The following is a 26,361-nucleotide window of genomic DNA, read 5'->3' as shown; positions in this document are numbered from 1 at the left end:
AGTTTCCTTCTTTCTCAAAATGGAGTCAGCTCGGCCTGTTCCTTTCCTCCCTCAGTTTCACTGAGTTAGACAAGGCTGTGGTCCACGTGCTCAGTCTGCATAGTTTTCTGTGATTGTAGTTTTCCTTCTGTCTGCCCTCTGACGGATAAGGAGAAGAGGCTTATGGAAGCTTCCTGAGGGGAGAGACTGACTGTGGGGGGAACTGGGTCTTGTTCTGGTGGGTAGGGCCATGCTCAGTAAATCTTTACTCCAACTAAGTAATTAGTCCAATCCAAAGTATTTAATCCAATTAAAATATTTTTCCAATAATTATTATTATCAATGTATTTACTTTTGGTTGCACTGGGTCCTCTTTTCTGCTCACAGGCTTTCTCTAGCTGCTGCCAGGTGGGGACTACCTTTCCTGGTGCACAGGCTCTGACCCCACTGGCTCCAGTAGTTGCCGCACAAAGGCTCCGTAGTTGCTGCTGGAGGGCGCTAGAGCACAGAAACGGATGACTTAAACACTGCGTTCTACATCAAGCTTTTTCCTAGGCATAGTTTGGTTCTCGCAGGGTCAGAATTTTGAGAAAGTTAGCTTTGTCTAATTGTACATGGCAGGGAGAATCCCAAAACTGGGAGGAAGTTCCCTTACTTTCAGGGTAAAAGGGCTCCACGTGCACTCCGGGAGGCTCACCACAGCTGCTGGCAGGTGTGTCTCCACTTGCCTACACCCTCTTTCTGATCCTCCAGTACTCAGCGGTTTCCACGCTCCCCCAACCCGCCCCGCCCCCCTCCGCCCCAGGAAGTTTGTTGGGCTGGGGTGGACAGGAGAAGAGAGGGTATCCTCAAGGCAGAAGAGGCCTCAGCAGCTGCTCTGCTCGGTCGGTGTGTCCCCTGTTCTCCACTGCAGGCTTGCAGTTGAGCGGCCAAGAAGGCAGGTCAGCTGCGATGGGGCACGGCCTTATGGCAAGGAGTCCGCAGCGATCTGGACTGGGAGAAATCCTCCCACTCTCTCTCCTGGAGCGTCCCATCAAGCCGAGGAGGCCTACGTGGAAGCCTTCTGGCGAGCAGCTGACGGAAGAGCAGCCAAATTGTGTCGCGGATATCTTGGCTCCCTGTCCAGCAAAGCCACATAAAAATACCGAGAGAGTCTGAGGGAAATAGAAAAGAGTGACTGCAGGGACTTCTCTGGCAGTACAGTGGTGAAGACCCTGCGCTCCCAATGTAAGCTAGGCCGCGGGTTCTATCGCTGCTCGAGGAACTGAGTTCCCACATGACCCGTAGAAGAGCCAGGGTAGCCAAAAAGAAAAAGAAAAGAGACCTTGGAAAGAAAGCCATAGTAAATCAAGACGAATTAAAATCTAGAAAGTTGAGTGTGGAGCACTGTGGTGCTTGTGAGCGTCCAGCATGGCGTACCGGGGCCAGGGCCAGAAGGTGCAGAAGGTGATGGTGCAGCCCATCAATCTCATCTTCAGATACTTGCAAAATAGATCACGGATTCGGGTGTGGCTTTATGAACAAGTGAATATGCGGACAGAGGGCTCTATCATTGGTTTTGATGAGTGTATGAACCTCGTATTAGATGACGCAGAAGAGATTCATTCTAAAACAAAGTCAAGAAAACAACTGGGTCGGATCATGCTAAAAGGAGATAACACTACTCTGCTCCAAAGTGTCTCCAACTAGAAGTGACAGATGAAGTGAGAAATTGTTTGGCAATACCGTTGGTTTTTTTAGGTGTCCTTTGTTAGAGATGTAGTTCTAAAACATGTATTCATATTGTTCTGCTCACCCTTATGTTATCACCAGATGACAATAAATGCTGTGGGACTGTTTTCATCACAAAAAAAAAAAAAAAAAAAAAATCTAGAAAGTTGAAAGAGAACTTCTACATAGCCGACTCATCCGTGTATGTGTACACAATAAATAACAGTAAGATGATGAGTGGTGGGTGGGTACGTAGCTATGTGCTCGGGAAAACATTTTTAAGAAGAAAAAGAAATGCTGGAAAGAAAAACCCGGTTGGAACGGTTTGCCTCTTTCTCGGTCTGGGCGTTTCCGGGAGCTTTGGGCCACGCGCTTGTTTCGGTTCCACCGCGAGACGGCGCACACGCGCAGCAGGAAGAAGGCGCGTGTGTGGGCGGGGCATGCAAATTGCTTGGCTGTCTGCTGGGGGCGGGTGGGGGGGGGGGGGTGCCGTGGGAGACCAGAAAGCCTAAAGGCGCCCAACAAATGAAACGACCCGACGAACGATGGACGTCTTAGAAGTTGTGGCACTAGGACACCGTGCAGTCTAGGGGAGAGGGCGGGCCTTCGTTTGAGGCCGACTTTGCTCACCGTGAGCTAAATGGAGGTGAGGGGAGGACGGTAGCGGCCAAGCCCGAGGCGAAGGTATCGCTTCTCGGCCTTTTGGCTAAGATCAAGTGTAGTATCTGTTCTTATCAGTTTAATATCTGATACGTCCTCTATCCGAGGACAATATATTAAATGGATTTTTGGAGCAGGGAGTTGGAATAGGAGCTTGCTCCGTCCACTCCACGCATCGACCTGGTATTGCAGTACTTCCAGGAACGGTGCACCCCCTACGGGGAACAATCTGTGTCATCACAAAGACAGACTGTCTGGGAGACGAGCTGGGAGGTCAGGCTTGGGTTCCTGCCGGCGCATGCTGCTGTTAAAGATATATTTTTTTGTCTCAGTGGCACTCGCGGTTGCGGGGGCGTGTGTGTCATGGTCCCGTTTACGGTGCAGGTTTGCTACTTTTGGCCGCCGGGCCGTTACAGCGCACCCATGTGGGCGGCCCAGCCCGGTAGAGGTTGGGTGCTCCCAAACCAGGGCTCGGACCGCTGGCCCGTAGGTGGCTGGGGGCAGCCTGAGCCACTGGACAGCCAGGGAAAAAGGCCTCTTGCCTTTTTTTCTCTTTTTTTTTTTTTTCTCTTCCTCTTCCCTGCTTTCTTTCGACATCTCACAGGCTGTTCCCGGTTGAGTGTTTCTGGAGAAAGCTTTTTGTGCGAGACTCAAGCAAGTGCTCATAAATGCCGCCGGGTGAAGTGGGCTTGATGCTTGATCCTCGGACCGACTGGGGTCCGGGAAGCCAAGTGGACAGTCGCGTGCGGGGGGCGTCATTCACCGCTTCACCTCTCTGCGTCACGTTGAAAAGAAAGGAGGATGGCCGCCACAGCCCAGGAGATGGCGCCAGACACAAAAGCCGAAGCCCAGGGAGCGAAGGTCTGTCCGGTCCTTAGACCTGAGCCACGTCGGCCAGCTCTAGTTGAACCAGTACAGACAGAGCCGAGAAGGGCACATCCCGAAGGGACACTGGGACCGGACCTGCCCAGCCCAGCCCGAGCGAGCACCAGCCGGATGCACGTGCTCAGCTCCCAGCGCGACGGGTGCCGAGCCTTCGGCTTTGTCCGTGCCCAGCTCCAGGGGGATTGATTAGCAGTCACGGTGCCCAGGCAGGCCCGCGGACCAGCCACCATGGGTGCGCGGAGGAAGAGGTCGGGGCTCCACCACACAGGAAGGCCTTGAGTAAGGTCGTAGGCGGTGAAGTAGGTGGCAGTGGCCGACAGTCATCAACAAAGATGGCTGGGAGGCCATGCCACAGGGTCCCGGTGCCCTCGTGCCGCACCATCTTCACAAGGCCATCTTCGGTGACAGTGGAGCGAGTGGGGTCCGGAAAGCAGGTGGCGCAGAGGGGCTTTGGGGTTTCCCTGGTGGCTCGGCGGTAAAGAGTCCACCTGCAGTGCAGGAGACCCAGGAGAGGCGGGCTCAATCCCTGGGTCGGGAAGATAGATCCATCCATCCCCGGGAGGAGGGCATGGCAACCCACTCCAGTATTCTTTTTGCCTGGAGAATCCCATGGACCGAGGAGCCTGGCGGGCTACGGTCGCAAGGAGTCGCACACGGACTCAAGCGCCTTCGCCCGCCCGCAGAGGGGCTCCAGGACCCCACTACTGTCCAGGAGGCACTTATTTCCCTGTGGATGGGCGAGAGGAGGGCACTTCGGCGTCGGAGATGCTTCGGAGTCTGGAGGGGGAGGCATCAAGTCACTGCGCACCAAGGGGCGCTGAGACTGCAAGCATAGTATCTTCACCACGGGAAGGGGTCGGGGGGGGGGGGGGGTTGTCATGAAGAGGAAGGTGACCACAGCCCCGGCTCCGCATGTCACCATTTGTTGGAGGGGACCGATGCCCCCAGGTTGCCTGGCCGGCCATCTTGTATAGCTCCGGTTCTGGCTCTAGGCCGGCGCTGGCGCGGCGCAGGCTACCGGGGACGGAGGGCTCGCTAGACATCAAGACCGACTCTAGCTTGTATTTTTGAAATCGGTTTCGACGGTACAAGTGGAGAGAAACTTTAGAGCGAGCGGATGCGCTTCTTGTTTTTCTCCTGCTTCAGGATCAGCCCAACCCCCCGCCTCTTGTTTTTGACAGAATATACCTTTAGTTCTGCACATACAAGCCCTTCCCCCCTCTTTTCTGGGAGAAATACATTTTCAGGGCGTGGACTGCGAAACGGCATACATTGCAAAGACAGAAACAAAGAAGGTCACACAGTCTTTGCATTTTCAGCTGTTGAGATACTATTTTTGAGCGTTGAGGTTACTTCCAGCGGAGAAACCAGAGCTATTATTAATCAGCCAGAATGCTACAGTGATTGAATACATGGCCCTTTCTCCTTCAGCACGTTCTCTGTTCTGTTAAGTCACCTGAAGTTCCTTCCATGTTGTATCTCTATTTGAAATGTCTGTCATACATGGAGTCCGTTCTGACCGGCTGTTCCATTTTGGTGAACAGCCAGCGCGCTCTTTTTAGTCTGTCAGCTGCACCGATTTCTTCATTTTGAGGGGTTGGAGTCTTTCTAAACCCAGAAAATCTAGCTGTCTTTCACTTAGCGAAAGCACACGAGGTGGTATTTTTAGTGCCAGAGGTTTTGAAGGGAGTTCACTGTATAAGGTCAAGATCGGTTGGCCTTGAAAATGGAATGTCTTACTTCCTGCTACAATAATTCTCTCAGGAACACGAGCACTTCACGTAATCACACGAGCATTTAAAACCTCCCTCTTGGAATCCTTGTTCCAGGTCAGTATTTGGTGGTGCTCCCTTTCATTTTCCCCAGGACCCTCACTGGCTAGTTAATACCTTCCGCGTATTCCTTTTCATACTGAGGAATTCGACTAGCTTCCGCCATCTCAGCAGTGGGAGAAGGAAATGCTCTCTCCCTCACTAAATGTATACCAACTACTGCTTGCTTTCGGGCATTACCTGTAAATCCTTTGAGTTGCTTCCAGATGCATGTGCTGCACTTAAGAGCCACTTTTGTGCCCCTGAGCCCTCGCTGGAGGGTCTGCGGCTAAGGGCCTCAGCTGAACCGAACGTCCCTTCCCCCTCCTCCTCCAAGCGTGTCGATGGAGTGTCACTGAACTGCGGGCTCCTTCAAAAATGCCTGTAGTAAGAACAAGTTACTGAACACAGGCTCCTTCAAAAAGGAAAGCTGCTGCGGCCACACTTCGGGGTCTTACTTATATAGTCTCGGGCCAAAAGTGCAAATGCATATACCTGTAAAAGAGAGCAGACTCTTTACGGGACCGCTGGTGGTAGAAACACTTTGCTGCGAACGCTTATCTGTGTAAGGCCGCGTTTACTCCCGGAAGCCTCCCAGCTCTCATGCAGCAATAAAACAACGAGGAGAAGGCGAAAAAAAACGACATACCCTCTGAAAACCCACCGGGCACAGAACGCTCGCCTCTAAAGACTAACAAACCAAAGCGGGAAAACACTCCACAACACAAGGAGTAAAGAAAAAACCGCCCAAGCGCAAAGGCCATAAAAACTTACACAAGCGAAGCACAACAAAGGCCAGCAAGCTGCACTTCCTCGTCTCACTGTTCCTATAGGCTCTCAAGCCTTACGACAGACTGTCTGCTCTTTTCGTACCAAGATTGATTTCCCCCGAGGGGGGTGCACCGTTCCTGGAAGTACTGCAATACCAGGTCGATGCGTGGAGTGGACGGAGCAAGCTCCTATTCCAACTCCCTGCTCCAAAAATCCATTTAATATATTGTCCTCGGATAGAGGACGTATCAGATATTAAACTGATAAGAACAGATACTACACTTGATCTTAGCCAAAAGGCCGAGAAGCGATACCGGTTGCCTCAGCCTGGCCGCAGCCGCCCTCGCTCCATCCCCATTCAACCCACGGTGAGCGCCCTGAACCACACTCCCTGTCTGATTCCTTTTGCGTCGTTGACAGTGCTGTCAGCGGACTCCTGTGCAGGCCTTTTTGTCCTCTACCTTTGAAAGGACAAGTTCTAGGTCCTTAATTGCTCCGCCATTCCCGCGCCGAACAGCCATTTCTCATCTGCATGCTCCGCCTTCTGCCGCCCGAGGGGGCGGGGCTACCGCGGGCGGACTCCACCCTCCGGACCGCCTCCTCGCGCCCGGAGCCCGCCTCCCGACCCAGGGGCGGCTGCCGGAGACCGCGGGGGAAGCGCTGACACGGAAGCAGCTCTCACGGACCGAGCCCCAGAAATCAAGAACTCGCTTTTGTCGCTCATTCCCCGGCTCGCGCTGCACTCGCAACCATTGCCTCCTACACGCTGAGCTAGTGCCCGACACCCGTCACGGTTACCGCGGCTCTAACGGCCAGCACCACACCCCCTCGCCCCTCCTTGCTCCCGGCCGCTCTGCTCGCGTCCGTGTTCTCCCGCCCGTCTTCTGCCCCACAGTTCGGGTCCCCTGGGGCGGCGGGGTGGGGGTGGGGGTGGGGGTTGGGGGATGCGTCCTGACAAGGGATGTCCTGGGGGACGGTCGTTGGAATCGAACAGTGCCCGTCGCGATCACTTGGCAGCTCCGCTTCTCAGTGCGTGATGCGCTCCCGCGGAATTTGCTCCAGTCGGGGTGCACGGACTGAAGGGTCTGCGAAGGGCGCCCGGCCCCGGGGCACAGCGCTCTGCGGAGGCCGCTCGGGTGCCCCTTGTGCCCTCACGGCGGTGCGGGGCCGTGGCGGTCCCGGCCACCCTCGCCGCAACGGAGCCCTGAAGCTCGGGAGATCAGGGACGGTGACTGGAAGAGCAGGGCAAGCGTTCTCCGGCAGCGCCTCGTCCCCCAGCCTCGCCAACAACCCCGCGTGGCATCAGCCTTGGGAATGCTTTTTCGGTGGAGGGTGGGGAAAGCGCGAGGGGTGGATCTCTCAGGTGAAAACGGTACCTCGGCCTAGCTCGGATATGCGGTTTTCTCTCGTGGGTAAATAAAGTTGAGCGTCCCATCCTGTTTCAGAGAAGCCTTTACATTTTCTCTCTGTGAGCTTATTAGTAACCTCCCTGTCGGTGGTCTTCGACCCTCTTCCCTATTCCTGCCGGCTTTTCGGTTGGGCTTTGCTTAAAGTGATGATGATTGCATTGTTTAAAGGTTCCGTTTTTATATCGTCATATTTATCGATTTAAAAAAAGATATCTTTCACATTTTGAGTCGAAAGGACTTATGAAGTCATTTCCTAACTCTTCCTCTAGGTCTTCTTCTTCTTCTCCCTCAACATCTACGTCGTCCAGCCGGGGGGATACTTTCCCGGGGTTGGGTGGTCGTGTTCAGTCGCGCCCGACTCTTGGCGACCCCGTGGACTGTAGGCCCGCCAAGCTCCTCTGTCCATGGAATTTTCCAGGCAAGAATCCTGGAGCGGGTTGCCATTTCCTGTTCCTCCTCCAGGGCATCTTCCCCACGCGCACGAATGGAACCCGCGCCTCTTGCGTCTCCGCGTCGGCAGGCAGATTCTTGACCACCGCCCCACCTTCCTCTGGAGCACAGTGTGAATGAGCGAGTTTTCCCTTCATACCACCTGTTTGAGATGCCACCTGTAAGCCTCAACGGCGTCCCATGTGCATTTTGGAGTCATAGGCCTGGACTTGCCTTTAAAATGTAGCAGAGCTCACAGCCCTAACCACCTTTGATACTCCGAGGCCACGGGTTGACCGATCCCGTCCATGCAGACGGTGGGTGGTACACCCAATCAGACAGAGCCCGACACTGAGAGGTGACCCTTCAAGGCCAAGTAGGAATCCCTTACAGGTATGACCTTTCTCCGGAGAACGGATGCCGGTTCCGGAAGTGACGGGCACTATGGAGTGGACCGACCTTCTGCCCGACCAGGAGGCCGAGTCGAGAAGGCGCCTGCCTTTACCCCTGGGACATGGGTTTGCCTGAGAGTACACAGATGTGAGTGTCGGAGCTGGGGTCCGGGCTGGCCGCCTTCACCACCGGTTCTGACAACCGGTCATTAACCACCCGAGACTCGACCCACCAGGGCCTGTGCTGGGTCCCAGGGCCAGACACCGCTCCTGTTCCCCGGCCCCGGACGTGTCCCGCCCAGGAGCCGAATGGCCGGGACCCCACCCCCGCCGGTGTGATGAGGAAGGGACCCTGTGTGTGCTCAGTCGCTCAGTCCCGTGCGACTCTTTGCGACCCCGTGGACGGTAGCCTGCCAGGCTCCTCTGTCCATGGAATTTTCCAGGCGAGTAACTGCAGCGCGTTGCCGTTTCGTTTCCTACTCCAGGGGATCTTCCCGACCCAGGGATCGAACCCGCGTCTCCTGCGTCTCCCGCACTGGCAGGCGGAGTCTTTGCCACTGCGCCACCTGGGAAGCTCTCGAGGGAACTGTTGGGAGGTGGACGACTGGGTGCGGCTCCCACCTGGTGTGACCTCCTCAGGGCTCCAGGCCTCTCCCGTGTGGCTCGGGGTCCCTACCCGGACACACCCAATAAGTGAGAAGGTGCGAAGAACAGACAGGAAGCCAGCCGAGTCAGGAAGGCCTTCCAGACCCGGGAGACGGCCTACGGGACAGGTTAGGGTTTCACTGGGGGCGCTGGCGGTGTGCTGGCCGGTCATGTTGACATGAGGGGGCGAACCTGGAGGCAAGAGCCTCTGGGAGGCTCTTGGCAAGAGCGTGGGCGAGAACGCAGAGGTGCAAAGCAAGGGGGCACGCTGGGGGAAGGAGGGCCGTGGCCTGCACCCCGCTGACCCGCCGAGACGCCGCGAGGGTGTGATCTGGGCCTCACAGCTGCTCCGGGGAACGCTTGCTTCTAGTGGGCTCTTTCTGACAGTCATCATCCCCCAACCCCACGTCTCTCCCCTCACAGACTCCTTCCGTATCCCAGACTGGGCCGGCTGGCTTCAGCTTCTCCGGGGGGAACCAGCACGGCCCTGCCGTGCCCCACCTCTACCCAGGCCGGAGCCCTCCTAGCTCAGATCAAGGCGCTTCTCTGACCCCTCTGTACCCGAGTTTCACGGAGGAGAAAGCAGCTGGCGGTGTGTGATGGAGAGTCTGACTCTGCCTTGAGGTTATGGCCGAGAGCTGCTAAGCCTCGCCCTTCCCTCGTCCCCTCTCACCCTGGACCCCGGCAAGCTGATGAGAAAAGTCTCCCGCCGGCCGCCCCTCTGCTCAGCACTGTCCACTTAAAAAGAAAAAAAAAAAAAAAAAAAATCCACGACCTAGAAGTTGAGACTTGCGTTTTATTCAGCGGGAATATTTAGGACTTCCAGCCCCGGGGTCAGCGTCTGAAGCGACCCTGAGAGAACCGCCAGGAGGAGGTGGGCGGTGGCGGGAGGAGCCAGGTGACACACAAGTTTTGCCACAAAGGGCAGGCGGTCTGAACGTCAAAAGGTGTTTCCTATTCTGTATATGAAAGAAAACCAGGCATCCCAAGTTAAGGAATTTAGCGCGTTTCCATACATGGGGAGATGCTCGAGCCTGGGCTCACGGAAATCATGCCTTTGATGCGCATCTCAGCGCTCCGGGGCCACCATCCTGTGCTTTTCACGTCCCGGGCTTCCTCGGGGCTCACCTGGAGGGAGTGGCCGCAGTGGGATGGCCGCTAGACGGCAGGTAGTCTTTCAGTCCCGAGCAGGGCTCACCGGCCCGCCCTCCCGTGGTGGCCGCGATTGCCGATGACTGCGACGTCCTTGTTTACCGATGCGGAGGGAAGTGTTCCATTTCTCACCACCATCAGAACACCGACCTGGCCTCCTTTCCCGGCTCTTAGTCTACCGCGGAGGGCCACCCCGCTCTCCCTGGGAAGCCTCATCATGTGGCTTGTCGATCTTTTCGGACCCCCTAGGTGCCTGTGTGTTGTGTCCTGGTGGTGGTGGTGGTGGGCGGCGGGGGGGAATCTGGCAGGGGTCCTCAGTCTACGTATGCAGGACAAATTTGGGGTAGGGGGATGGGGAGATGCGACCCGGAATTCTATGGGGCTTGCGCTCAACATTTTCCAGGACGGGGCCACAGGCCTCCCCACCAGACTGGGTGGACTCCTGTCCGTGACACAACCCTCGAATTCGGTGTTTCCTCACGCGTCCACTGTCCACCGAGTGCCCGCGGCGGGTTATACCCCAAACCGGTCTGGCGCCGTCCTACGCCGATTCGACCGGCATCCGCGGGAGCCCATCGAACCTTTTCCCTGTCACGGAAAAGTCAGTGTGTCAGAACACGTGGGCCTCTGAGCAGTGCTTCCGGAGGCACGCCGGGCAGCCGAAACGAAGCCCTCTACCTCAGCCCGGGACTCGAACCCGGCCAAACCCAGGTCGGGACTCCAATCCACGTGGCTGGGCCTCCGACCGAGCCAAAACCCACGGTACCTCGTTTCAAGAGCTGATGAAGCTCAGGTTCTCCATGTCCTATCGAAGAGAGAATTCAGTGAGAGACACAATGATAGGTAAGAAGTGGATTGATTCAGAGAGAAACACATTCCATAGGCAGAGTGTGGGCCATCACAGAGGGCGAGTGTGGCGGCCTCCAGACGTGGCATGGTGAGCTTTCATGGGCCGGGTAATTTCACAGGCTAATGAGTTGATCAGCTGATAGGCTAATCAACCCGGAATATTCATTGGAAGGGCTGATGCTGAAGCTGAAGCTGAAGCTCCAATGCTTTGGCCACCTGAGGCGAAGAGCTGACCCACTGGAAAAGCCCCTCCTGCTGGGAAAGATTGAAGGCAGAAGGAGAAGGGCACCACGGAGGATGAGATGGTTGGGTGGCGTCACCGACTCAAAGGACGTGAGCTTGAGCCAGCTCCGGGAGATGGGGAAGGACAGGGAAGCCTGGCGAGCTGCAGTCCGTGGGGTCACGACGGAGCGACTGGGCACCGACAGTGAGTGGGAGGATCATTCCAACTATTTGGGGGAAGGGGTGGAGGTTTCCAGGAATTGGGCCACTGCCCACTTTTTGGTCTTTTGACAGTGCCTTGGAACTGTCATGGCGCCTCTGGGCAGGTCCTTTAGCTTGCTGATTGAGAATCAAGGTCTGCTCGAAGCTGACTTCTCTGCCAGCTTAGACCCCCACGGACTGCAGCCCGCCAGGCTCCTCTGTCCGTGGGATTCTCGAGGCAAGAATACTGGAGTGGGCAGCCATTCCCTTCTCCGGGGGATCATCCCGACCCAGGGGTCGAACCCGGTCTCCTGCATTGCAGGCAGATTCTTCCTACCATCTGAGCCACCAGGGAAGCCCGTCTTAGACCCATGTGATTCTAATGAATGTCTGTTGTGTCCTCGGGCTATGCCACACTTTCAGAAGTTGTACCCTGCCCCCTTCCCTTCTGTTTCGGACACACCTGTGGAGCTTGGAAGTACAGCGAGCCTCGGGCCCCTCCTGAGACAGTCCGGTCCAATTGATCTCGGGAGACCTAGGCCCGCAGTGGCTTGGAGCGGCGCTTGGGTTCCCAGCCGGAGGTTGGGGCTGGGGCGCGGCGGTGAAAGCCCCGGGTCCTAGCCACTAGACCCGTGGTCAGTGACGAGGACCCTGGCCCTTCGGCTCTGCACAAAGGAATTCCCAGGGAGACGGAAAGTAGTGGAACAAGTGGGGCATTTATTAAGAGGAAAAGAGTACGCTATGTGTGGATAGGCACACGGGCAGACGCAGAGGGAGAGTCCCCGAATCGCGCCCTTGTAGTGGCTTGAATTACTTTTTGAGTTTATTTTTTAAGTCTTTCGGCCACAAGGCGTGTGGGAATCATAGCTCCCCCACCAGGGATCGAACCTTCACCCTCTGCGTTGGAAGGCAAAGTCTTAACCACCGGACCACCGGGGAAGTCCCTTGAACTGCTTTTACGAGGCATTTCTCTAGGTTTCCTTTGGCCGATCATTTGGATTCATTTGGTTCACAGGCCATATGTGGTATATCTCAGGGTCCTTCCATAGGTGTGCATGCATCTCTTAGCCAAACTGGATTCTACCCAAGAGGCCTGTGGGTAGCCTAGCGTTAGTTAGCATCACTCCCCTTTGACCTCCAAGGAGCCTCTCTGGGCCTGTGTGGTCTGGGAGGTCTCCTGACTTCCAGAAAGAGAAATGTGTGGTCTGGGCGCTCGCCCAGCCCGCTCGCCCTCATTGCCCTGCCCTTGGCCTCTTGGAAGCTTTTGGTCAATAGAGAATGCATCTCCAACTGCTTTACCCTGGGATGGGGGTGGGGAGCGGCAGGTACCTCCCGCCTCACCATGGCCGTTCGGTGGTGCCTGGTGCCCGGGACCCAAGTATGATCTCAACGAGAGCCCTGGACACCACCCCACCACCACACCACACCCGAACCCACAGTAGGTCTAGAAGGGAAAATTTTCCTTCCCTGTGAGGAAAGACCTTTGCAGGGACGACGACATTGGCCTGTAATTTGTTTGGTCGGGCCCAGCCAGTCTTAGGGCTACCCGAAGAAACCTGAATTCAATCGCCTACGCCTACATCGGAGGGGGTGTCCAAGCTATTCTCTTGCGCGGCCACGTCGGGTGGTATTTCTACCAGAGAATGGTCACCGTCCAGCTAACTGTCGGTTGGGGTCAATGTGAGGGGCGGAGGGCGCGTGAGTGAACCAGGCATATCTAGGAAAGAAACGGTCCAGGGTAGAACCAATTCTGACTCCGTGTTGGACTTTAACCTTGGGTTTTCGTTGCTTTTGTTATTATCATCGTACACAATGGCCTGCCCCCAGAGAACCGTGCCCCTCTGCCCGGCTGTTAAAAGCATCTTTGGTCGGCTCACAGGAGGGCTGATCTGACCCTACCCACCTGTGTGCACGACTCTACCAAAGAAGAGATCCGCATATCCCCCACCCCCACCCCGCAACGCTGGCCATCCCAGGAGATGCTTTTGCAAGACTGATGGCCCCTTTTAGTTTATTCCTCTCCGCCTCTCCCTCTCTCCTCGGCCTTTTTTGTACTTTGCTTCCTCATCGCTTCCCTCTCTCTGGTTCCATGAAAGAACCTGGCCTCTAGACCCCAATAAGAAAGTTATTGTGAGGCATTAGTCCGCCGTCCTCTCTGGGACCAACTGGAGTCGGAACCAGAAACAAACGGCAGCCAATATATGGGAGATCTGGCAGATAACCGAGTTTCAGGAGATATGGAGGAGCTTGGGAGACAGAAGAGATGGGTGCGAAGCACGAGAGAGGAGGATGGAGCCTGATGAGACTCACCCTGATCGCTTCAGACCTGAGTGTCGGGGCTTCCAAAATCTCTGTTGCCTGTGAGTTTAGGACAGCGCCTTCTGTACAAAGCACACAGGAAAAGACCAAAAGTTCAGACAGGAACAACTCACTCCTATGGCACAATAGAAAAGACCGTTCCAGAAACCAGTCTGCAGATTAAAAAAAAAAAAAAAACAAGGGGCGGATGGCGGGGGTGGGGGGGTGGTGATGGTGGCGGGGGGAAGCTTCCTAAATGAAACCTAAAGGTTAAAGAATCAAACGATTGACTCTTTAGAAAAGACCTCACGCTGGGAAAGATCGAAGGCAGAAGGAGAAAGGGAGGCTAGAAGATGAGATAGATGGTTGGATGGCATCAGCCACACGAGTTTGAGCAAGCTCTGGGAGTTAGTGATGAACAGGGAAGTGTCGCGGCCCGGGCGCAGGTTGGAAAAGAATTTCCAGACATGAGACAAAATGAGAGGGAAATAACGTTTATTAGAATGGGAGACGCTGTTAGAACAGTGGGCCGGCTCAAGAGAGACCCGACGTTGAGCAGGAGTCCGCAGTCCACTTTTATACCCAGGGTACACAGAGTGGGATAGGGGTCTTGCGGGTCACTGGGTTGGAGGGAACAGTGAGGCAAATATCTTCTCCCTATGCGGTAGGAGGGGAGACAGGTTATACTGCTCACGAGGACCTGAAATCCATTAATGGTTACAACATGGGGGAAGGAAAGGCCGATAATGGTCTGGTTTTTCTGTTCCTGCATTCCAAGAAGACTCTCGTAGGTTTTATCTGCTCTTTCGCCCTTGGGTCACCACAGGAAATAGACAGGGAAAAGCCAAGCACAACTAAGCAATTGAATCAAACTGAAAGAATCAAAATCAGCCTAAAAGAAAACAAAACAAAGACAGGGGGAAAGCCACACAAACCCCACAGCCCAAGTGAAAAACACAAAAGAGAAGAGAAATCTTCCGAGGAGAAAGGCCAGAAAAGAAACAAGTCTACCATTTGGGGGTGCCGGTTTTGTCCTCAGAGAGAATGCACCATTCCTGGGAAGTGCTGCAACACAGAGCAGGCTCCGATGCCAACTGCTTGCCCCCAAAACTCCCTTAACAGTATTGTTCCCAGATAGAGGAGGTATCAGATGTTAAGCCGGTAAAGAACAGATACGACACTCGATCTCAGCCAAAAGGCGGAGAAGCAATGGTGCTCTTTCAGGTGGCAGCCACCATCCTCCCCTCCTCTCCATTCAGCTCACCGTGAGCAACCTACCCGTCAGTCGTCAGTCAACATTCCTGGCTCTCTAGCCCATGTCCGCTCCAGACCAGTGAAACAACTTGTTCTCCACATTCTGGTCAATTCTCACATCTCTTCTGGCTCCCTGGCCCCCATCCTTCCCGGGACAATGACTCTCTATGTGCATGACCCACCCTCCTCCACCCTGAGGGCGCGGCCAGCATCCTCAGGCTCTGCCCATGCATCACAGGTGCCAGCTCCGGTCCGAAGGCAGGGGGACTGTGCTTGGGGCGCGGGAGCTGCAGGACAAGAACGGTCCGGGTGCTCCCGAAGCCCGAAGTGAGCCCGGGGTCGTGGCTGTGCATCCGGGGGAGCCGCGTGAGCCCCAGGCCGCCAGACACCAGACTCCTTCCCACGGTCCCGGCCAGGCTCCTTAACTGAGACCCTGGGACGGTAGCTCAGCCGGTAAAGAATCTGCCTCCAATTCAGGCGACCCCAATTCGATTCCTGGGTCGGGAAGATCCCCGGAAGAAGGGATAGGCTACCCGCTCCAGTACCGTTGGGCTTCCCTGGTGGTGAAATCTGCCTGCAGGGGATCTGTGGGAGACCTGGAGTCCATCCCTGGGTAGGGAAGATCCCCTGCAGAAGGGAACGGCTACCCACCCCAGTATTCTTGCCTGGAGAATTCCACGGACAGAGGAGCCTGGTAGACTACAGTCCATGGGATGGCAAAGAGTCGGACACGACTGAGCGACTTTCACATCACCAGGCGGGCGCTCTTGTCTTTTCTCCGGTCTCCGCAAAGCCCCTAGAGAGCTGCAGGTTCTGTGAAACTAGCACAGTCGGCCCTCCCCCTGACCGACTCTCTAGTTCTGTCAGACCTGAGGGGAAAGACCCCCCACCCCCCACCCCGGGGACTGCCCCGCAGGACAGCCACCTGGCAGTCACTGCCCTGCATTCTTTGCTATGATCACACCCACTTGGCTACTGGACACCCTAGAGAGGATTGACGCCGTTATCATCCTCGTTTCACTGTCGTGATCAACGAGACCAGAGAGGCTAAGAAACTTGCCCTGGGTCACACGGCTAGCAGGCAGCTGACCTGCGGGGTTGACCACCGTGTCCCAAGACCTCGCCCGGTCCTGGAGCACAGGCCCCGCTCACTGATGGTGCCTCCGAGGGGGAAGCCACCAGAAGAGGAAGGCGACTTGGAGGGGCGCAGGGTTGCTGGCGACACACGCGCCGGTTTGCTGGCGCCAGGCCCACAAACTTATAGCGTTTCTATAAGGGTGGGTGGCACCTGGGGTCACGGCCTCGCCCGACCCTGCCTCGGCTCCTGGCTCCGTGACTCCCTGCCGCCCTGGGTTTTCCCTCTCCCCTGTGGGAGGGAGAGGGTGGGACGGGGGGTGATCTGTTTCACACCTTCTCAGGGAACCCTAATAACGTGCCGGCCAGATTAGCTCGGAGGCCCCCTCTGGACATGCCTGGCAGGAGTCAGCCCTCAACTAGCAAACACTAGGGAGAAACAGTGACTTTGCCAGACACTTCTCTGAGCCGTCATCTCCTGGTGGGAATCTCGGTTCTAAGAAAACCTAACGTGGGCCTGTTTTCAGCCATCCCCCTCCCTTCTGCCACCAGAGGCGCCCCTCTGTGCCCCAAGATGGTTTTGAGTTTGTGAGTATCTAGCACCAGACAGACATGTCATATACAAATACACACACACACACACACACACACACACACACACACGTAAATATGGACACGCTTTTTTAACTCCGCTTACCCACAACCCCACTTGCTCCAGGCCTTATCCCTCTCCGCCCTCCACCCCAACCCTCCTCTCACACCCCGCTTAGCCGAAACTGTTCCTATTGTTCAGTGCCAAGTCGTGTCATCTCTTCCTTGACCCCATGGACTGCAGCACACCAGGGTTCTCTGTCCCTCACCATCTCCCAGAGATTTTCCAAGGTCATGTCCAGTGAATCGGTGATGCCACCCTACCCTCTCATCCTCTGTCACCCTCTACTCCTTCTGCCTTCAATATCTCCCAGCATCAGGATCTTTTCCAAGGAGTCAGCTCTTCGCATCGGGTGGCCATAGTATCGGAGCTTCAGCTTCAGCACCAGTCCTTCCAAGGAGAATTCAGGGTTGACTTCCTTTAAGGTGGACTGGTTTGATCTCCTTGCAGTCCAAGGGACGCTCAGGAGTCTTCTCCTGCACCACAGTTCCAGAGCATCAGTTCTTCGGCCTCTGCCTTCTTTATGGTCCAGCTCTCACACCCGTACATGACTACTGGAAAGACCACAGCCTTGATTGTATGGGCTTCTGTTGACCAAGTGATGCCTTTGCTTTTTAACACACTGTCTAGGTTTGTCACAGCTTTCCTGCCAAGAAGCAATCGTCTTCTGATTTCCTGGCTGCAGTCACCATCCTCGGTGATTTTAGAGCCCAAGAAGAGGAAATCTGTCACTGTTTCCACATTTTCCTTTTCTATTTGCCAGGAAGTGGTGGGACCAGATGTCATGATCTTAGTGTTGTTTTCTTTGGTTCTTTCTTTTTTAACACTGAGGTGTTTTTCTTCCAAATTATTTATGGTTTACTTTTGGCTGCACTGGGTCCTTGTTGACACATGCAGGCCTTCTCTAGTTGCGAGCGCGGGCTACTCTCTACTTGTGGCTTATGGGCTCTAGAGTGCGGGCTCAGTAGTTGTGCCGCAGGGGCTTCGTTGCCCCGTGGCCTGTGGCATCTTCCTGGACCAGGGATTGAACACATGTCCCCTGCATTGGCAAGCAGATTCTTAACCGCTGGGCCACCAGGGAAGTCCAATGTTGAGTTTTAAGCCAGCTCTTTCACTCTCCTCCTTCACCCTCAGCAAGAGGCTCTTTAGTTTCTCGTCCCTTTCTGCCATTAGAGTGGTATCATCCGCAGATCTGAGGTTATTGATATTTCTCCCGGCGATCTTGGTTCCAGCTTGTGACTCACCCAGCCCGGCATTTCGCATGACGTGCTCCGCGTAAAAGTTAAATAGACAGGGTGACAAGAAACAGCCTGGTCGGACTCCTTTCTCAATTTTGAACCAGTCACTTGTTTCGTGGAAGGTTATAACTGTTGCTTCTTGACCCGCATACAGGTTTCTCAGGAGACAGGTAAGATGGTCTGGTATTCCCATCTCCTTGAGAGTTTTCCAGTTTGTTATGATCCACGCAGTCAAAGGCTTGAGCCGACTCAATGAAACAGAGGTAGAGGTATTTCTGGGTTTCCCTTGCTTTCTCTAGGATCCAGCGAATGTTGGCGACTTGATCTCTGGTTCCTCTGCATTTTCTAAACTCAGCTTAAACATCTGGAAGTTCTCAGTTCACGGACTCCTGAAGCCTAGCTTGGAGGATTTTTGAGCATAACCTTACTAGCACGAGAGATGAGTGCAATCGTCCCCTGGTGCCTGGGCAGATTCCCACAGCAGCTGCTTTTCCCACCACACTATCCGGTGCACTTAGATCAGCGCCCAGCACCTAGATCTTGGTCGAATGCCAGAGTCAATGGGAAAGGACGAAAGAAGATAATATGGGGAAGTCGTTCTGGTTTATACATGATTTGAACTTTGTGCTGACCTGAACAGCCTGCCTTGTGTATCCAAAAGACACAGTGGCTCTTACTTTAGGCCCTCTTCTCTTCTAAGTGATAATAACTCCAAGCAATAATACAAATTCTTCAGTGGCACTGACCTCTGTCAGTCAGTCACCTGTATAAACGAAACCCCAATACAACCAACACACAGACTGAGTTAAAGCCCATCGTTTTAACCTAGACTCTAAGAGGATCTCGGTGGCTTTAAGCCGGAACCGCCTGAAGTCAGAAAACATGAATACAGAAATAACCTTAGAGATATCAAGAGAAGGCAGGTGGATAGAGACAGAAGATCTCACTCCTGAGTGAGAATGCAGGGTAGAAAGACCTGCACTTAACGAGGTTATGAAATAGAAGCCCTCTTCAAGAAGTGGATACGGCAAGTGAGTTTTAAGTCACAGTTTTGGCGTTTTACCCTCATGGGACTTCCTTTACTTACTCTGCTCTTACAAATCCTCAGGATTGCTTGCAAAGCATGTAGTCAAACCTGGGAAAACTCCCTGAGATAGCCAAATCCTTTACAAGAAAGGGCCAGTTTCTGCCTTTGGGTACTTCAGTAAGTGTCCCCCGAGGGGGTGCACCGTTCCTGGAGGTACTGCAATACCAGGTCGATGCGTGGAGTGGACGGAGCAAGCTCCTATTCCAACTCCCTGCTCCAAAAACCCATTTAATATATTGTCCTCGGATAGAGGACGTATCAGATATTAAACTGATAAGAACAGATACTACACTTGATCTTAGCCAAAAGGCCGAGAAGCGATAGCGTGTCACCGCCCGTCGCCGTCACCGTCCGGCTGTCGTGCACGTTGCACTCAGTGTGACCGGCTCCCCGCTCACTCCAGGTCTCCCTTCCTTTGCCTCGTTGACAGTGCTATGGCGGCACTACACCAGACTCTCGGGCAGAAGTTGGATTCTCCACATTGTAAAAGAGAAATCCCGCATCTGCCGCGGCTTTGTGGTTCTCGGGCGGAAGAGCCGTCTCGAATCTGCATGCCCCGCCCTCTGTCGCCAAGAAGGCGTGGCTCCGGCGGGACCGCAGCGCCCTGGGGACGGCCTCGGGGCGGCGGCAGGGGAGCTCCTCCTTGGGGCTAGTGGAGAGGAGAGACCCGACCGGAAGGGGTGCGGGGTGGCCGTCGAGAGGGACCCGTGCGACGAGCTGTTGGCCGAGAGTTTTCCTGAAGACAAGGTCGCAAGACTCACTCGCCCGGACTGCAGTGTGTTACACAGGCCTCCGCCTGCGGAGAGAGGGGCTCCGTAGGGTCGGCTGTGTGGAGGGGGCTTCCCGGCCAGGCGGAAGGCGGATGGCCCACAGTGGGGAAGGGAGGGGGCGTGTGGGTGCGGAGGGCGGGGCCGGGCCGCGGAAGGGGTTCACTCCAACTCCAGCGCCCTTGTCCTTCGGTGCTTCTACGAACCAAACGGATCGCGGGCTTCCTACCGAAAGCTCCCTCCGCCTAGGACCTCCTTTCCCTGCCCCTCCTCCTCAGCTGTGGGCCTCGCTGATGGCTCAGATTGTCAAGAATCCGCCTGCAAGACAGGAAACCTGGATTCCACTCCTGGGTCCGAAGATCCCCTGTAGGAGGAAACTGCAACCCACTCCGGTATTTTCGCCTAGGAAATCGAGTGGACAGAGGATCCTGGCGGGTCACAGGGTCTCAAAGAGTCGGACACTAGTTAGAGACTGAAAACAAGAAGAAACATTCTGTTGATCTGAGTTGTCACAGCCACTAGCCACATGCAGCCAGGGAACGCTGGGCAGGTGGTTCCTCCGAATTCAGAGGTACCACTGAATCCAGAGGTACCAAGAATTCAAAGGTTTCCACTTTCAAGTGGAAAGCACACATGGGATTTCAAAGACTCAGTATTAAAAATCGTAACATATCTCTGTAATGTTGATATTAATTACATATTGAAATATTTTGTGATATCTCGTTTGTAGAGGGGGAGGGGTGGGTGTGTGCCCGAGGGTTTGCAAGAACCCTGAGGAGGGATGGGGTGGAAACTTCCCTGCCCCGTCATTGAAAGCATGGAGCTCTAACCACGGACCACCAGAGAATGTCTGAGATATCTTGAGTTAAAGAGCGTATTAAACTTAATTGCACTCACTTCTCTTATGTTTTTATATGCCTAAGAATATTTGCATTTACCTGTAGGGGGGAATTCCCTGGTGGTTCAGTGGTTATGCCTGAGCGCTTTCAGTGTGGGAGTCTGCATTCCATCCTTGGTTGGAGAACTGGGATCCCAAAAGTCACACAGTGTGGCCAGATTAAAAACAAAAACAAAAACAGTTATGTGTGTGCCTCACATATTTCTTGAAAGCACTGTTACAGATGGAAGTGCTGAGAGGCTAAGCATCTTGCCTAATGTGAAAAGAAGTTAGGATTTGCATTCAAGCACCCTGCTAACCACTGGGGCCTCAGAGGTTTCAAACCGGGAGTCCTGATATTTTAATTGTGAATGATAAAAATGCCTCTCTGATGAGGGTACTTGTGAAGCTACACGAGGAAATGCAGCACGTCGGAATGTCTTAATGAGTATATCCTGGGGAAAGTCACTTCTTGCCTGTAAAATAGAAATGATTCCATTTGAAGTCTTGCAAACTATCTACACCTACTCACCCTGAGCCTCCTGTTTCACATCCCGCTCTCCCTGGTCTTGTATTTCTGCTGGCTGCCAAGTGGCTTTGACACCCATGATGCTCACGTGGCCTAGATACACGTGTAGATATGGACGCGGACACATAGAATGTAGGTATGGTCACCAGTATGCAGTCATTAGTGCTGTATTGTCTTTCACCTTGATGGGAATCCCCTGTTTGCTGGTCTATTCTCGGCACCTATGGTAGTGCTCTCAATATACTTGATTTGTGATGAATATGTGTTGAGTGACTGGATGAGGGTCCAATGAGACAATGTATACTGTGCTTAGGCTGGGTCTGACAAAGTCTTCAAGTTTCTGAATCAGAAATTTTGAAAGGAGGCCCCAGCTCTGTGTTTATCAAGTCCTCCAGATGATTCTGACAAACTCCCAAATTTGAGCATGCAGCCATTCGTGTGGGCCAAACATCATGGATGACTTGACAGAAATCTATGAAATCAAGAAGCTGAATCAGGGACTTCCCGGTGGTCCAGTGGTTAAGTATGCGCCTCCCCGTGCAGGGGACACGGTTTGATTCCTGGTCTAAAACTGAGATCCCCCCACGCATCGAGGCAACTAAGGCAGCATACTTGCTCTGAGTGCTCTGGAGCCCGTATGTCACAACTAAGACCCAAAACAGCCAGAGAGTAAATACACGTTTAAAAAGCCGAATCAAACATGTAAGGTCTCTGGGGATTGGCCCCTGTTGCGAAAGCTCTAAAGAGTCCCTCAGCTCGGATAACTGGCCGACAGCGAGTTCCCTGCACAGCAAGAGTCTGGCTTTCTCCCCTCAGCTCACCTCTGTCTCTCTCTGGTGGGCTTGTTCCTCCCCCCTCGCAGCTGTTGGCGGTTGCTCCCATGGCCCTGTCACCCTCTTGGGGCTCTGACTGCTGTTCCTTCCTGATCACCCAATGCCCCTCTTGATGCCAAGATCTCCCCAGGTGCCACTGTCCTGTGAAGATGGCAGCTGGAATCTGTCCCCGAGTGGATCTGTCTCCTAAGAGACCACAGCCTGCTGCAACTGCCTCTTCACAACCTTCTCCATCCTCCAGCCTCCTCCGGCCTCTGCCTTCCCGGCACCAGCTATTAGGCCCTCAGGAAAAGCATAAGAAATGTCACTGAAATCAGATCTCCTGCTCAGAAAATGTTCATTTACATCTCATCTCACCTCTACAAAAAAAACACTCGAAAGGGGTGGTTTTTCCGTTCCCAACCTCAAACTGCAGTGAACGTCCTGTCTGAAAAGAAGACTCCAGGGGAATTCCCTGGCGGTTCAGTGGTTAGGGCTCCATGCTTTCACTGCCAAAGGGAAGGGCTCAGTACCCGGTAGGGGATCTAACATCCCACAAGCTGGGTGGCATGGCCAGAAAAAGAAACAAACAAAAAACCTCAGAAGGAGGGAAAGGAACCTGTCCACCACCACACCACTTTGCTTCAGAATTAGGCAGTGAGAGACTCATCCACCAGGGGGCAGCATCTGCTCCTTTGCTGCCCTGGCCTGGGCTCTGGGACTTGGTTTTGGATGAGTTGCCTCTGAATGGGCCCCTGGCTGGCAAAAAGGGTGTCTAAGGGCCCCTCCCCCTCAGTTTTTCTTTCACATTCTAAGTAATAGGTTGTGTTTTCCCTATTTTATTCCTTCTTTTCTTGGCCTTGGCATCTTATTCCCAAACCAGGGATGTAACCTGTGTCCTGTACAGTGGAAGAACAGAATTCTAAGCCTGGACCACTGGGGAACTCCCTCTCCAACACATTCTTGAGGAAGCAAAGAGGGAATTTGAAATTCATGCCTTTGTCATTCCCTGGCGGAAGCTGATCTTGGACCTCGTCTCCCCTCCCATCCCTCCTCCTGCAGACTCCTCTCCTCCCTTCGGTTGTACACTCAGCAGGTCCTCGGTTGGGATGCAGTGGAGACAAGGATGTCCTCAGCTGCTTCCTAGGTGAGCCTCACCCATCCTGTACCCTCCCCTACTCCAGAGCCTGAGTTGTCCTGGGGAAAGGGACCTGGAATCATCTAAGCCCCGCATTACATGCTGAGGAAACCAAGGCTCCAAGGGGGGAGGAGGCTTTTCCAAGCCAGTTCAGTTGTCAGGACAAGACTCATGATGACTCTCAGCCCAGGGTTCAGCCCACCAGGCCTTGAGGGTGGCCTCTCTCTCCAGGGTCATCCCTCCATGGCGTCTGTTTTTCTCCTCTAAGAAATCCCTCTTCCCCAGTAAAGGTCTGAGGGTTCAGTAGTACCCAGACCTTGCCTGGAAGTACAGGGTTTTTAGGTGTCCCTCCCAACCCCCAAGGTGTCAGGGACCCCAGACCAGGAAACTCCCGGCTAAGGCTGGGTGTTTCATTCCCACACTCAAAGAAACCCTTGAGTACATTTAGTCAATCCATCATGTAGTCCATCATGAATCATGGAGGATTTCCTGATTGCCTGCTGTGTGGCAGGCACAGTGCTGGGCACTGCGGAGATGTGGCTGAGAAGAACCAGCTTCTGGACTCAGCGCTTAGTCTGGTGGGGAGACAGCTCCGAGGAAGACCCTCCTCTCAGCAGCTGGAATCTGACCCAGGTCAGGGAGCCAATGGGAGGAAGTAGGTAGGTCCCAGCTAGTCTGTCCTTCTGTCTGGAATGCTACCTTGCCTCCTGGCCACTTAAACTTGCCTCTGATGTCACCATTGGAGAGGCCTTCATGAGCAACCCCCTCCTCCATGTAAAGTAGCTCTCCCCCCCAGTCACTGTCCAGAACATTTCCCTGTTTTATTTTCCTCAGTGGCTTGTGTCACTGTCTGAAATGACCCTCTTGAGTCACTGTCTGCCTCTCTCTACTTCTCAATATAATGTTCACTCTATGAGGGCAGGTCCTGATCCATTTCACTGAGGCCTTCAACCTGGCAGGCACTCCATCCATGAACGCTCAAAGTAAGAATGTGTGAATGTTCTCTCTAGGAAATCCTCCAGTGCACTCTGTCCTGGGCTGGGATCTTGTGGACAAGGGCTGCAGAAATGAGGCTGCCAGGAAACAAAATGGTCATTAATGGAGGAAGGTTCCATGGGCTCCAGGCTGGATGTGGAGATGGGGACTGGAATTCGCATTTAAAGGATACTGGACTGGGCCAGGCCCCGGTGTTGCCCTGACAAACTGGGTCCCTTCCTTCACCCGCACTCTGTCCCACCTCCTCCTTGCCATTTGTTTATCAACGCCTTTCCTGGCAAAGGCAAAGGATGAAGAATGGGGGAGAGACTGCCAGTTTCAGGTCTCTTATCTTTAATCAAGTGACAGGTTCCCTCTTGGGTGAGAGGCCCAGGAGATGTAAGAGAGAGAGGAGCTGCTGCTGCTGCTGCTGCTAAGTCGCTTCAGTCGTGTCCGACTCTGCGTGACCCCACAGACGGCAGCCCACCAGGCTCCCTCGTCCCTGGGATTCTCCAGGCAAGAACACTGGAGTGGGTTACCATGTCCTTCTCCAACCCATGACAGTGAAAAGTGAAAGTGAAGTTGCTCATTCATGTCTGACTCTTAGCGACCCCATGGACTTCAGCCTACCAGGCTCCTCCGTCCATGGGATTTTCCAGGCAAGAGTACTGGAGTGGGGTGCCACTGCCTTCTCCGAAGAGAGGAGCTGCCGCTACGTCACTTCAGTCGTGTCCGAGTCTGTGCGACCCCATAGACCGCAGCCCACCAGGCTCCCCCGTCCCTGGGATTCTCCAGGCAAGAACACTGGAGTGGGTTGCCATTTCCTTCTCCAATGCATGAAAGTGAAAAGTGAAAGTGAAGCCGCTCAGTCCTGTCCAACTCTTCCCAACCCCGTGGATTGGAGCCCACCAGGCTCCTCCGCCCATGGGATTTTCCAGGCAAGAGTACTGGAGTGGGGTGCCATTGCCTTCTCCAGAAGAGAGGAGCTAGGAAGTTTCAAAGATTGTGAAGGAATCAATATCTGTGAAACTGATAGTGTTCACAGTCCACTTCAGCTAATTTCTAGCTGGGTGACTTTCACAAGTTACTTAACCTTTCTGTTCTTCAGTTTCTTCTTTTAGGGAAAATACACTTGGGTGGAGCCGAGAATTTTAAAAATTCCTAGAGCTGAGAGTCTTCCCCTGGGGACTCCAGCAAACCCACACTGTTTCAGAGATCTGTTAAGTGTTGGGAGCAGGGCCTTGTCCACAGGATAGAAGAAATAATCTCGTATTAAAAAGAAACAAAACTATACTAAAGGATCTGGACAGCTCCGTATTTCAGTGGTTTGAAAGTTAAAGGAAAATTTGCATAATGTTGGTCCATGGATATGACCCTCACAAGAAACAGTACTCCTAAGTAAACCGCTCTAATAGGGCAACAGAAAATCACACGTTGGTAAAACAAAACAGAAACCTTCACGAGACAGGTACCCAGAGCAAAACAAGGAAAACACTGGAAAAGATGTAAGAAGCCTGTTGTTCATACTTGCTCTTTTCCCTGAGAGGGGTGCACTATTCCTGCAGGTACTACAATACCAGGTCAATGGGTGGAGTGGACGGAGTAAGGTTCTATTCCAACTCCCTGCTCCAAACACCCATTTACTAAAATGTCCTGGCATAGAGGATGTGGTGTTGTTTGGTTGCTAAGTCCTGCCTGACTCTTTGTGACCCCGTAGATTGCATCCTGCCCAGACTTCCCGGTGCTTCGGTATCGCCTGGAGTTGCTCAAACTCATGTCCATTGATGTGGTGATGCCATCCAACCATCTCATCCTCTGTCTTCCTTCTCCTGCCTTCAATCTTTCCCGGCATCACAGTCTTTTCCAGGGAGTGGGTTCTTCCCATCAGGTGGCCAAAGTATTGGAGCTTCAGCTTCAGCATCAGTCTTTCCAAGGACAATTCAGGGTTGATTTCCTTTACGACGGACTGGTTTCATCTCCTTGTGGTCCAAGGGACTCTCAGGAGTCTTCTCCAGCACCACAGTTCCAAAGTTCTTCGGCCTCTGACACCTTTATAGTCCAGCTCTCACATCCCTAAATGACTACTGGAAAGACCACAGCCTTGACTATAGGGACCATTGTCGATAAAGTGATGTCTTTGCTTTTTAACACGCTGTCTAGGTTGTCATAGCTTTCCTGCCAAGAAGCAATCATTTTCTGATTTCCTGGCTGCAGTCACCATCCTCAGTGATTTTAGGGCCCAAGAAGAGGAAATCTGTCACTGCTTCCACATTTCCCCCGTTCAATTAGCAATGCAGTGATGGGACCAGATGTCATGACCTTAGTGTTTTTACTATTGAGGGTTTTTTTTTTTTTTTTTAATTATTTATTTATTTTTGACTGCACTGGGTCTTCGTCGATGCTAGAGTCTTCTCTAGTTGCCAGCGGGGCTACTCTCTAATTGTGGTTTATGGGCTCTGGAGTACAGGCTCAGTAGTTGTGTCCAAGGGGTTTAGTTGCCCCAGGGCATGTGGAATCTTCCTGGACCAGGAATTGAACCAATCCC

The 26,361-nt window shown here is 53.8% G+C and overlaps 1 protein-coding gene, 4 non-coding genes and 1 pseudogene across 5 annotated transcripts; 2 read left to right on the top strand and 4 right to left on the bottom strand.

Moving 5' to 3' along the window:
- Window positions 1-1,359: 1,359 nt before the first annotated feature.
- Window positions 1,360-1,831, top strand: LOC109573395 (small nuclear ribonucleoprotein E-like). Its single transcript, XM_070774427.1, has one exon. It carries the CDS (start codon window positions 1,390-1,392, stop codon window positions 1,666-1,668), a length of 279 nt encoding a protein of 92 aa, XP_070630528.1. The 5' UTR covers window positions 1,360-1,389; the 3' UTR covers window positions 1,669-1,831.
- A 544-nt stretch (window positions 1,832-2,375) lies between these two features.
- Window positions 2,376-2,566, top strand: LOC139177885 (U2 spliceosomal RNA). The gene has a single exon (XR_011562349.1). It is a non-coding gene; the product is annotated as a U2 spliceosomal RNA (small nuclear RNA).
- Window positions 2,567-2,686: 120 nt separating this feature from the next.
- Window positions 2,687-6,147, bottom strand: LOC109574568 (mitochondrial fission factor pseudogene; annotated as a pseudogene).
- LOC139177889 (U2 spliceosomal RNA) lies at window positions 5,938-6,128 on the bottom strand. Its single transcript, XR_011562353.1, has one exon. It is a non-coding gene; the product is annotated as a U2 spliceosomal RNA (small nuclear RNA).
- Window positions 6,148-14,439: 8,292 nt separating the features above from the next.
- On the bottom strand, window positions 14,440-14,624 carry LOC139177901 (U2 spliceosomal RNA). The gene has a single exon (XR_011562364.1). It is a non-coding gene; the product is annotated as a U2 spliceosomal RNA (small nuclear RNA).
- Window positions 14,625-18,849: 4,225 nt separating this feature from the next.
- On the bottom strand, window positions 18,850-19,040 carry LOC139177892 (U2 spliceosomal RNA). The gene has a single exon (XR_011562356.1). It is a non-coding gene; the product is annotated as a U2 spliceosomal RNA (small nuclear RNA).
- Between the last annotated feature and the right edge of the window lie 7,321 nt (window positions 19,041-26,361).

The sequence above is a fragment of the Bos indicus genome, chromosome 19 (assembly GCF_029378745.1).
Source record: "Bos indicus isolate NIAB-ARS_2022 breed Sahiwal x Tharparkar chromosome 19, NIAB-ARS_B.indTharparkar_mat_pri_1.0, whole genome shotgun sequence".
Taxonomy (NCBI): Eukaryota; Metazoa; Chordata; class Mammalia; order Artiodactyla; family Bovidae; genus Bos; species Bos indicus.
The sequence above is the reverse complement of the archived record's forward strand: the minus strand, read 5'-3'. Positions and strand labels throughout refer to the sequence as shown.

Bases quoted from the DNA above. Each gene is read 5' to 3' on its own strand.
- LOC109573395 (XM_070774427.1), top strand. From the start codon at position 1,390: ATGGCGTACCGGGGCCAGGGCCAGAAGGTGCAGAAGGTGATGGTGCAG.